The sequence below is a fragment of the Chelon labrosus genome (genome assembly GCF_963514085.1).
Source record: "Chelon labrosus genome assembly, chromosome: 8".
In the NCBI taxonomy this organism is placed as follows: Eukaryota; Metazoa; Chordata; class Actinopteri; order Mugiliformes; family Mugilidae; genus Chelon; species Chelon labrosus.
In genome coordinates this window covers 26,226,351-26,239,280 of record NC_140358.1, presented here as the reverse complement: position 1 = coordinate 26,239,280, position 12,930 = coordinate 26,226,351, and the positions used below count along the sequence as shown (strand labels likewise).

Genomic DNA, 12,930 nt, shown 5'->3' with positions numbered 1-12,930 from the left:
ATTTGCTTTCTTTACAAGACAACATAAGGGACAAAAACACTGTGAGGGGTGACAAGCCAACAAGGAAGGGAAGTTATTATAACTAACCCTCTTAACCTTCTCCCTCAGTCAGTTCTCAACCCCCATCCTTCCTGTCCTGCTCTTTTCTCTTCTTCCACTTCCACCTTTCCTGAATCTCACCCCCTGGGTTCCTCTACCATCATCCAGCTACAGATTCCACACTTTCTCCTCCCTTCCCTTCCACCCCTCTCGTCCCTCCATAAACTTCCTTGCATGAATTAAGGCGTGGTCTTTGTGAGTGAAGTGAAAACGAACATAATTTTGAAATCGACACCGAAAGCTTTGGATTTCATGGACATTTGCTCCGTTTACATCGAAACTAATAGTCCACCATTAATTGGAATAAAAACGCATCATGTAACCACCTCAGTCAGAACAGACTGACCCGATCTGAAGACATTAGGACAACATTAGCTCCTAGTAACCCTGTAAACGCCTGATGTGATGGTTTCTCTCTGGTTGGAATAAATCCATTCTTTCTGAGCTTGTTTGCCAAACATCAGGTGATGAGTTTCCAGAAAGGACTGAAACGTGGAGGTAGCAGAACAACCAGAGATAGAGTTAGAAAAGATCAACGATGAAGGAATCCACGTTGGAAATGAGTAAACATCCTGGTTGTCTTCTTCTACTGAATCAATCCAGTGTTGTCAAGAAAGCTGGGATTAAAAAACTACTTATTCTGCTATTTCTTATGCAAAATCACTTTGCCAATGAAGTTCTGATGTTTTGGGGCATGTAAATGGATCATATCTCTTCTCTGATTATTTTATTTAGCATCCATGTGAACGGTTAAGTTGAAGTCTCTGATCAGAATGATTTCAGTCAGATTAAAGAAACATAGTCGGCGTAAAAGCAGCCAATGACGCGGTGAACACGCACGCAACGACACAACCTAACCTCATATTTGCGTCTAATTGCGGCGTGAATAATGAACCTCCGTCTCTGCAGCTAATTACCCAGTCACGTCTGGTTGGTAAAACGGCGAAAGTGAAGTGCATCGTGGGATTTAACAGCCTCCGTGGCTCGTGGCCAAAAAGTGGTTAGCGCAGCTCTTTCATTACTTCACGTGACGGTTGACTTAACTTTATAGGACGTGGCACGGCAGAACAACATGATCCCGCCGCTGACCTTTCGGGCCCCGAGGTTCGACAAAAGTTTGTCACGAGCCGCGCCAGTCGCTGCTTTTCAGATGAGGATGTGAAAAAATAAAAACTGTGCAGACGATATGAGAGCTCCGCTGCAACTTTAATATTCATCTCTGATGGTTGGAGTCGGAGAGCAGCCGGAACTGCTTAACGCTTTTCCCAAACAAAGTTAACGGGGGAGCCACAAAATAAATGGAACAAGACAAACACTAACAAACAGTCCGGTGGGATAAAAGGCGGGCACAAACCACAGGTTTCATTAAGGCTCATTTTGACTGCGCAAGCCGTCCCGGAGCATCCAGATGATCATATTTGACAGGAACATAATCGTAATAAAATAAATAATGCAAAATTATTTGGACCGTTGCTACCATTTAATGTTTTCCTGGAGAAGGAGAAAGCCTTGCGGTCAGCGCGTCTGTGTGTTTCTGGCAACGCTTCCTCGCACGCATCTACGCTCGGCCGAACGTTTATCCAACTTTTACGGCGTGGGCGTCTCGTAAAACGGACAGATGCTCGGAGACGACCTGCGCTCCTCGGCCCCGGTTCACGAAGGTCCGACCCGGAGGGACCACCTACCAGGAAGAGCCGAGCAGACGAGCGACTTCTTTGACAACCTTTTAACGCGTGTCCGGCTACATTGCCGCGTGAGTTACAACCCTGGTGCACGTCCAGGATCGCTGCCTTACCACCCTATCTATCTCAAACACATGCAGAGACACGCTCGTATTATCACAATTAGACCATGGATTACAACACACAAGGACCCCGTTTGTTCTGCATCCCTCTTCCAGTTCTTGTAAAATATGCCTTCCGAGGAAAATGAAATTTCGATCCCAGACTTGTGTACGAATCCAATGTAATCGAAGCCTTTTTCTTGGATGCAACGAAGAACCCTCGATGCGAGGGAGCTATCTGTAACACTGTTCGACCTTTGTCTGGCTGCAGTCATCAATATTTCAATTTCCATGAACGCCTTCTCACGCAGACACAAATGCGCGAACGAAAAGCAGCATCCGTATCGTATCATCCGGCTGACCTTCTCCTCCTCCCTCGCTGACCTGGATGGCTTTACGGGTTTTGTATTTCAGCGAGGGTTTTATTTATTTTTCTTTTTTTTCTTTTGTCTTCTCTACAACCTCGACGTGGCCTCTGACGCTCTAATCACATTTCCCTCAGACTTCACATTAAAGCAGCTTCAGCCTCTCACACACACACATACACACAGAGACTTTGAAGTTGCCAGCGAGATTTATGAATCAGACAGAGAGAGACACAAACAGCTTCCAGGAGACACTAAACAGGCAGGCAGATACAAAAGAGATTCAAAGGCGTAAAGATATACAGCTCGGTGAAGAGGGAGGTGAATATAATGGGGCTTAAACTATCCATAGCTACCGACATCAACACTGATTTGAGCCATCTGCGCTCCCCGATGTCCGAGCGAGCGGCTCTCGCTCCCACCTGCTGAGGACATGTTCGTGAACCATTGCCCCTTCCTTCCCATGAGCCCTTGCAACGCTGCCAGCGTCTGGCACCTCCAGAAGCCTCCTCAAAATGCTTCCCGTCACCCCACCTCTTCCTTCATTCCCACAACTCCCAATAACACCGCCTGACACGTCCAGAGCCCTCCCCCCCCCAAAAAAAAAAGCCCTTTTCTTTCGTCATTCTCATGAGTCCAGACAGCCTCTACTGTACGTCCCTCAACCGCTGAGGAGAGGGGAGGAAAGCTGGCTGACAGGGGCATCCATACGCACTCCTAAATCTGCCAAAGCAAGACGCTGGCACAGACAAAAAAATAACAAAAAGCCTGCCGGGCCACGGCCGGGGCAGCGCAACACTTTATCTGCGGAGGAAAAACAAAGGCAGGCCTGTTGAACACTCCGACTGTGTTTACTTTCTACGGCGGGAACAATGGCTTTAAGAGGAGGGGGCAAGGACTGATGTGGCACTTGACGGCCCCGCCGACAAAAAAAAAGAAAAAAAACGTACTTCATTTGGATTCACAGTGAGTTTAAGAAAACAATTGTGGCGGTGCAGTCTATAGGGGCTGCAGGGTTTGAATGTGAAGGGAGGGAATAAAGAGGATAAGGAACGGATGCAAAGAATAGTCACGCCAAAGATACAACTTTAAAGTACGGAAACATAAAGATTTTATAAAGTCTGCAGAACTAGTAGTTAATGAAAACAAAAAGTTAGCCAATCCTGTGCACAAATGGGAGCTGCTTTAGGGTTTTTAAACTTAAATCGTTAGCCTCATAGCAAATAAAAGTCATTTTTTGGCCACTGTTGGAATATCAATAAAAAATACCAATGTGTTTTTTCTTGTTTTCCAAAAAAGTTAAGATATGACTTAGGCAATTATCCTATGAGGCTAACGGAATGTTATTAACCCTTTAAAACTGGAATTAGTGGTATTACGTTTAGTTTGCAGAAAAATTCTGTTGAGCTTTACAGCCAATTTCATGTCATTACGGTAATTTCACTTGCGCCTCTCCTGGATGGTTTTAACTTTCTTATAACATGCAGTAAATTGTAAATAACTGCCAGATATCGAAAGTTTCAGGTATTCTGAGAAAAAAAAAAAAAATGGGCAACAAAACTTACAGGGTATTTTCTGATCTTTTTATCGTTAAAATAAGCAAAAAAAAAGTCCAGGCGGACCTTTTGAGGCTTTGGACAGATGTGGTGGATAATTCAAATATCATACGCACAAAACAGCACATCAAGCGATCGGGGGGAAAAAAAACACAGTATAATCAATAATGTGCAATCATCTGTGGCCCTTCTCATTTATCTGGTAACAGTGTTAAATCAGGGACACCAGTCAGCGATGCGCAGGTGTTTTGTCTCAAACAGCTGATGGGAAACACTCGCCGGCTCGCCGCTGCAGGGTCAAAAGTGGAACCAGTACTTGAGCTTGTGTAGAGCACTCGACTGGGACGAGTAAAACAAGGACAAAGCAGGATGTGATGAATCAAAACTCTCTAGCGAAATGAGAAAAAACATCCTCTTTAACACTATGAATGGAATCTGCGTTCACCAACAATAGATGCAACCGCTGCCAGGACCCCCACCCCCCACCCCTCTCCCCCCAAAGCATATTTACACAAACTAAGAAATAAGAGGAAGTAACACAAAGGTTTCTGGGTAATGAAGTCATCCGAAAAACATTCCAAACTGCCACTGGCTGAATTACAACCAAATATGATTGTCTAAGTCTGTGTAAGTCGTTACAGGACCGCTGCTTGGATAAATCACTGGATATTACACATGACCCAGATGTGAGCCAGAAGGCACAGACGGACCCGCACGGGCAGACGCAACCAACAATCACTGACAGTCAAACTTCCTGAGTTGTTTTGAGATGACGGTCGGCGATAAAGAAGGCCAAAATTCTCTTTGTCTGAGGGTTTCCAGAACGTCACGCGTGGGGGAAGAACGCCAGCGTTGCCTCATGCAGCCAATCAATGGGGGAATATGGGAAATGGAGAATGTGAAAGGGTCACGACCCCGGGGATGGAAATAATCCCCCAGTTGCTACCGGGTATCGGGTATGTAAACACAGCAGTGGAAAAACATTAGTCTAAGTCTGAAGGTTTACACTATTGTACGACACTGCGCTTTGACAGAGGAGACGCAAGCAGACCCTGGTAGAAATGTAGGCTTTAAAAATTTTTTTTAAAAACATGGACATTTGAATTCCTCCGAGTTATTAGATCTCACGCTCCTCAAAGTGGAGAGATCGGCTACTCGGCCAGGTGGTGTGGTAAAGTCATCTCTCTCCGAAGGGGTGAGAAAGTTCAAGCTTAGCATGAAACCAATCTAGAGTTTAAAGTTTGGGAACGGAGCAGCGGAGCACTATATTCTCTCATTAGTGGAGTCTGCAGGAAAGCAGATTGCCATCTTAGCTGCAGGCAGAAAAAAAAAAAAAGCGAAAGAACATTTGATATTCCCATTTGGCCCGGGCAAAACTTTAAGTTTGACTTTGCCTAACGCGATTTTGCCAAGTAATCCCTGATTTCAATAACACGTGAGCGCCTCTCCAAATAGCCGATCGCCGTGTTCGGTTTCAGTATTTGCGAGCAGAACCCGAAAGGGGAATCAATAACAAGTGTCAGAGGCATCCTGCTAATCTCAAACAGCCATTGCAGTTATTTTTTTCTTTTTTCTTTAAATGCACTGACACAAAACACATTTCTTAAAGGGAGACACCTTTTTATGAAGTGTGTCATCAAGCCTGCAATAACATGACATTTTGAGACCTGGTTAAAGTCGCCACAACATATAAATATAGACTCACATTTGTTTTTCATTTGACCAGCAGCTGGGCCTTAGCCACCCAAACTGGGCACAGAGTTCCCACATTACACTTCAGAGAAATTTCCCCTTAAAAAAAAAAAAAAAAAAAAAAGAAGCATCGCATAATCCAAACTCAATGGACAGCTTAAGTTTCACTCTCGTGCCCTTTGCATCTTTTCACAAAGTCTTAAGAGGTCACCCGATTTTAATGGTCACTTATTGCCTGTGGAGCAGTTCCTGGTGGTATAAAGGCACCCCGAGACCACCCCGGTGCCAAAACAGCCCTGGGCTCAAAGGCTCAAAGTAATACTGGTACAGATGATGCATACCTGCGCTGGAAGGCCGTATGAATTACCCTCTGTTTCATTTCTGCACCGAGGAGACCAGCGAGGGTCCCGAAGCCGAAACAGCAGCCTTGAATGATTTATGACTACAGCAGGGAAATTAAAAACTGTTCTTTTTTTTTTTTTTGATTTGTGCATTTCATAACCACTGATAAGAATATTTCGGTCCATGAAAGCAAGAAGACATGCAACGCTCATTTCCCTTATCCCAGACTGCTCAGATATTAGAGGAGGCACACACTCGGGATGAATTGTTATGGCTAGTATGTCTCTGGAAACGGGAACAATAAAGTTATCATGCCAAAGAACAAGGTCTTCTTACTCCTGTCCAAGAAAATTATGATTTAATATAACGCAGAGCCGTGTGTAAAAGAGGAATTTAATTAATGAGTCAAATGCAGCAGGTGGCTGTGTTTCATGTGTGACTTGGACGCGCTCCTTCCGCCTTTTTTTTTCCAATTCAAACCTTAATCTTATTACACTTATTTCATCCAAATGTCTCGAGCAAATGCCAGTGAGTGAGTTCATGCCCTTTCCCTTGCCAGCAGATCAAACAAACCAACAGTGCAAAATATATACGGTGGCTTTCCAGTACCTGCGGAGAATAGAAAAGTCAGCAGTGTACTAACCTCAGCACGCTGCGTTCTGGGCTGGCTGGCGTCTGTCTCGATGGCGTACACATCCACCAGGTAGAGGTCGGAGCCTTGTTCTCGATCCAGCTCCGCGGCCGTCTGTATCACTCCCGTGCGGCGGCCGATGGTGAAAAGGCGCCCCACCGCTTTCCCGCCGCTGCGAACCGCCACAATGAAATACTCCACTTTGGTTGCAGAGCCCCTGGGGCTGGAGGCGTCCAGGGAGATGACGTTGGTGCCCGGCGGCTGGCCCTCTTTGAGGATGGTGATGTATTTGGGCTGGGAGAAAACGGGCCCGTCCATCCCCTGCAGGATGATGGTCAGCTCAGTCCTGGAGGTCTTGCGGTCGGTGCCGTGGTCGGTGGCCGACACCGTGAGGGTGTAGATGAGTCGGGACGGAACCAGCTGCGAGGCCAGGCGGATGTCCCCGCTGTACCTGTCCATGATGAAAGTGTCCGAGTCCCCTTCCACCAGCTCGTACTCCACTTCCCCATTCGCGCCGTCGTCTGGGTCGAAAGCCACCACTGTGGTCAGGATGGAGCCGATCACTATGTTGGGCTCGGCCACGAGGGCATTCTGGGACACGAAAGTGGGGATGTTGTCATTCAGGTCCGTGACCCATATTGTGACATTTTTCAGGGCGAATCGGCGGAATTCGACCGGAACTGCCTGGTCGGAGGCTTTGACCGTCAGCTCAAACAGATTGGAGAACTCCCTGTCGATTTCCTTGTTAGTGTATATGAGGCCAGTGCTCGGGTCAATGCTGAAGTGGCTTCCCCGGGGAATCTGCTGAACAATAGAGTACTCCAGCTGCCCGTTTATGTCTGCATCTGTGTCGTGAGCCGTAATAGTCATAACAGAAGTGGAGATGGGAAGATTTTCAGGGATGGATTTGAAGATGTCCCCGGGTCTAAATATGGGAGGGTTGTCGTTAAAGTCCCTGACGTGAATGACCACGGGGATGGACGAGGAGCGGGGCGGTCTGCCGTTGTCCTTTGCGGTGATGTTGAGCTTGTAAAACGACTGAGTCTCATAATCCAGCTTTTTGACCAAGAATATGCTGCCGGTGTTGGGGCTGATGCTGAAGGTGCCGTGGTTGTTTGTGGCCGTGATGCTGTACGTGATGTCTGCGTTCTGACCCGAATCGGCGTCAGTGGCGGTCACCGAGGCCACCAGCTCTCCTATCCTCATGTTCTCCAGGACGTCCACAGACAGCGAGGATTTAGGGAAGGAGGGGGAGTTGTCATTTTCATCCATGATGCTAATGCTGAGCATGCAAGAGGAGGACAGGGGCACGGCTCCAGCGTCAACAGCTATGATTTTCAGTGAATACGAGGATGTAGATTCGTAGTCAAGCCGTCCAACTAAAGTCACCTGTCCGGAGCTGCTGTCAAGGGCAAACTGGCCCTCCTCGTTGCCGTCGGCGACTCGATAGCGAACCAGTCCGTTTTTGTTTTCGTCCACGTCCGAGGCAGAGACCCTCAGCAGCTGCGTCATGTTCAGGGCCGACTCAGAGATGGAGGCCTGGTAAATGTCTTTGGTGAACTTAGGCGGGTTGTCGTTGATGTCTTGAATGTAAACCTGCACTTTAGCCTGGTCTCTGAGGGGCTTGGGGAGACCCTGGTCCGACGAGACGACCACGAAGCTGAAGACGGCGGCGCCTCTTTGTCTCATGAGGGACTCGCGGTCCAGCTGCAGCGTGCTGGTCAACTCCCCCGTGATGGCGTTCAGCTCAAAGTTGGGCTGCGGAGTCTCAAACGTGTATCTGACCTCGCTGTTGGGGCCAAAGTCCTTATCCTCAGCGAAAACCTGCCCAACCAGAGACCCCCTCTTCTGCTCCTCCTCAAAATGAAACACATAATTAGTGCTGTTAAAGAGGGGGCGGTTATCGTTTACATCGTCCAGAATCACAGTGACGTTGACGGTGGCGCTTAGAGGCTCCACAGCCCGGTCTTTGGCCACCACCACCAAGTTATATCTTTCCTGTATTTCTCTGTCCAGCTCCGCTTTGATGTATAACTGCCCGTCTGGAAAAATGCCAAACACGTCACCCGTGTTGCCACCGGCGATGTCATACATAATCTCCCCGTTGAGCCCAGAGTCCTTGTCAGTGGCCTCCACTTTAAAGAAGCGGCTGTTGACCGGCTCCGATTCCAGGATGATGACCTCGTACGAGAGCTGGTCGAACACGGGCGAGTTGTCGTTGACGTCGTAGACGCTGACGATGAGGACCAGGCTGGAGGTGTGCCGGGGGACGCCCATGTCCGACGCGGTGACCTCGACCTCGTACGAACTTGTCGTGACCTCCAGCGGCCCCGTCAGCGTGATGAGGCCTCGCTTCTCGTGGATGTGAAACAGGCCCCTGGGGTTTTCTTTGAGGCTGTAGACCACCACGCCGTTCGTGCCTTCGTCGGGATCCGAAGCCTTGGCCTGGAATATCACGTGGCCTGTGCTCCAGTTCTCCACGGCGCTCACGTGCTCCACGGTGTGAATAAAGTGGGGAGCGTTATCATTTAAGTCCTTCACGGTGATGTTAACAAAGGCCTCTCCTGTGATCTCCCCTGCTCTGGCCACGACCTTCAGCTGATAAAACCCCTGCTCCTCTCTGTCTATCTGACTGGACGCTGTGATCTGACCTGCACTGTTAACAGCAAAGAGCCCCCTCTGGTCCCCTGAGGTTATAAGATACGAAATGTTTGTGTTCAGGTCAACCGTGGTGGCTGACACTGTCCCTATAACCGTGCCGAGGGCCACATTTTCAAACATGACAAAGCTGTACACTTTCTGGCTGAAGACTGGCGGGTTATCCTGCGTATCTATGACGGTTACAGTCACAATGGCCTGAGTGTGTGAGCGCAGACCACTACCATCTGCCGCCGTCACCTGCAGCTGGTAAGCAGTTTTCTCCTCCCTATCCAGGGGCACGAGAGTGGTAATTTTCCCCGTGTTGCTATTAATGCGGAATTTGGAAGCGTCTCCGGCTGTAATTATATATTTGACTGTGCCATTTCGGCCCAAATCGGGGTCTGTGGCTGAAACGGTGGTTACATAAGAACCCGAGGGCTCGTTCTCTTTCACGTTGGCAAAATACTGCACGGGGTAAAAGACCGGCCTATTGTCATTGATATCCCACAGGGTGATGTTGACTTTTCCTACAGAGTGCAAAGGGGGGCTGCCTGCGTCTGCTGCCTGGATGTGGAGCAAGTAGGAGGCCTGATCCTCCCTGTCAAGCTCCACGGCTGTGCTTAATCGCCCTGACACGGCATCCAGGCGAAACAGCTCCTGGACGCTGGCTGGAGTCTCCGCTTCAAATGAGAACCGGATAGACCCGTTGTTGCCGAGGTCGTCGTCTGAGGCAGACAGAACCAGCAGCTCGGTGCCAGCAGGAGCGTGCTCCACCAGGGAAACGTGATACGTGCTTTGTGTGAATGTAGGCACTTGGTCGTTCACGTCAGTGATGTTGACTATCAGTTTAGTGTAAGAAATCTTGGGCTGCAGCCCCTGGTCTTTGGCACTAATGTTGAGCACAATTTCAGATGCTATTTCCCTATCCAACAAAGCGGCGCTGGTAACCAGACCACTGTTTTCACTGATGGAGAACCAGCCCAAAGCGTTTCCAGACACCAGGGAGTAGCGCAGGTTGGCGTTCTGCCCAGAGTCACCATCTGTTGCAGAAACCCCTTTAATGTAGCTGCCTTTTGGTATGTCTTCACTGATATCTACTCTGTACAGCGTTTCCTGAAATATGGGTGGGTGATCGTTGATATCATTCACAAAAATAACCAGACTAGCGAAGGAGGACCTGGCCATCGGCCTGCCGTTGTCTGACACAGACACAGTCAGGTTGTACGAGGAAATTCTCTCTCTGTCTAAAACGCTGGCCACTTTGATCAGACTTAAATTGGGCACAGGGGACGTGTGCACTTCAAAGTGTCTCTGCTCGTTGCCTCCTAAGATTGAGACAGATATGTTACCATTAGCCGTGGGGGAGTCCGAATCTGAGACGGTGAGCAAAGCCACCACCGTGCCGATCTGTGCGTTTTCATCCACAGAGGCGAATTTGGAAGTTGTGGGGAAGTATCTGAACTTCACAACGGGGTCATTATCATTCACATCTAAAAGTTTAACAGTGGCCTCCGTCCTGCCTGACAGGGAGGGCACCCCATTGTCTACAGCGTGGATAGTCAGGGAGTACTCTCTCTTACTCTCATAATCTAAACTCTCTTTTATAATAACTGTACCAGCTTTGGGGTCAATTTGAAAAGGCGTCCCCTCATCTAAGAAGTACCTGATCTCAGCATTGGCTCCCTCATCCTGATCTGAGGCTGTGATCTGCAGAATGCTGGAGCCCACTGCTGCATCCTCAAACACACTGGTCTGATACTGATCCTGCTCAAAGAGAGGGGGGTTGTCGTTTATGTCTTGGATGGTGACGTTCACTTGCAGGTAGCCGAACTTTTTCGGGTCTCCTTTGTCCTCCACCTCGATCAGGAGCTGGTAGAAGGGAGTAACTTCCCTGTCCAAGCCTCCGGTCGAAACGAGGTGCAAGAATGCCCCCTCTCCACTAGGATTGACTGTAATATCCAGGCGGAATTTTCTCTGCTCGTTGCCTTTCACTATTCTGTACGTGGTGTGGTCCACTCCGTTGCTTCCTATGTCCGAGTCGGTGGCGGTGTCCAGGATGACCTGCCTCCCGCTGCTGGCGTCCTCCTTAAACGACACCACGATCGACGCGTCTGGAAACACCGGGGAGTTGTCGTTAATATCCAGAACTACTATCCGGACCTCGGTGGGGTACGTGGGCTGGCTGGACAGCACCACGACGTTGATGACATCACTTTGCAAAAGCTCTCTGTCAATCACGGAGGAGGTGTAAATGACCCCCGTGGAGCCGTTGATGGCGAAAAGTTTATGGTTCTCGCTGAAGCGGTACGTGAAGCTGGGCTTGGTCTCTATCGTGCCCACGTAGGTTCCGACGGGCTGCTCCTCCAGGACCTGGAACTCTTGACGGACTTGGCTGGACGCGGAGTTGCGCGACAGAGTCCACAGCATGAGCAGAATCAAATGAAAGCGGCCTGAGCCCCTACCTGTGAGCGCCATGGTCAGTGAGCCAGTCCACCTTTCTCAGACAGAGTCCATGCCTATGATGCATCAACTTTACCGAGGGCTCATTAAAGCATTGTACTCCAGAAAATACGTCCCAGTGAAAATCAATGAGAAACTCTGCTTCTTTTCCACCCACACAATGTTTCTGTGTCCAAAAATACTCCAGGAGAGTTATTTTATCCTGCGCTGCGCTCCGACTAATTTCAACCCAAATCCTCAGAATGGAGAGAATGATCCCTGCAGATCAGTGAACTTTCATTCCAACTCCTCAAACAGCATTTTCAGGAGGGAATCAGACAATCCTCTGAAACGCAAAACAAATAATAAAACTCCTTGGCTCCTTGGAGATGCGTAAAAAAAAAAATAGAAGAAAGAATAAAAGTTTATCCAAAGTTAGCGCGCAGGTCCGCGGCGCAGAGATTGAGTGCGTGCAGGCGGCTGACTGCGCACCGTCCCGTGGAATAACGGTGCAGACGCTTCAGTCATATTGTGCTCGGGAGTCCCAGTAAGTTAGGACAAAGCTGGAGTTCGGCAAAACTCCCTCCCATCGCTGATCCCATTGGATGGCGGCGCTGCTGCCCGCCCTCCCTCAGCCTTCCCCCCTCTCCATTGTGCTGCGCAGCGCGCCAGCCCCGCGCCTGTCAATCAAATCAGACAGGTGAGGACTGCCCCGAGAGATCTTAATTACTTTAACATCAGATTAATAAGCGTTCAAATCATCTTGGGGGATTGAAAGTCACCATTTTAACAAAAGAAAAATGAGACAGATGTAGAAAGTCTTCAAATCATGCTCACAATTAAGGGATATTTTATAAATACAAAACATAATAGGAGGTAAAACTCTGAAAAAAGTTGCTCTTAATAACTTAGAGGACCACAGAGTCTTATTCCGGACGATATAGAGTGTTGCGGGAATAAAATGGAAGCTTTAAAACGGAATAATATAATAATAAACACGAGAAAGTCTCAATAAACACATTAAATAAAATAGTGTCTTTTGAACTTGCTGTAGAAAAAACAAGGGCTTATTTTAAAATATTTCTTGTAGCAGAAGTATTAAATCAAATATTGTACAGTATATGTAGGACAACATAAAAAAAAAAAAGAGAAGGGAGAAAAACACACATATATGTGTAAAAAAAATATACTAATTAAAATTAAGAGTTATTACTGCTTAATTCAAATGAACTTAAACTGCCCCGTCATATTAGTCTAATTTTATTTTGTTGTCTGCTGTTTCTGCCCTTATGGTCTGTCATTCTAGAGGATTATTTTAAAACATCGATTTCCCAAATATAATTGCGTGTTTATTAAATCATCATCTGTATTTGTGTTTTTTTT

General features: G+C 47.9%; 1 protein-coding gene across 1 annotated transcript in view; it reads right to left on the bottom strand.

The window, feature by feature from the left end:
• Positions 1-12,358, bottom strand: part of fat4 (FAT atypical cadherin 4) — a 113,377-nt gene extending 101,019 nt beyond the window's left edge. The window contains exon 1 of the mRNA XM_084549849.1: positions 6,481-12,358. Coding sequence (XP_084405975.1) covers positions 6,481-11,583 — 5,103 coding nt within the window. The 5' untranslated portion in view covers positions 11,584-12,358. The remainder of the gene's footprint in view (positions 1-6,480) is intronic.
• Positions 12,359-12,930: the final 572 nt, after the last annotated feature.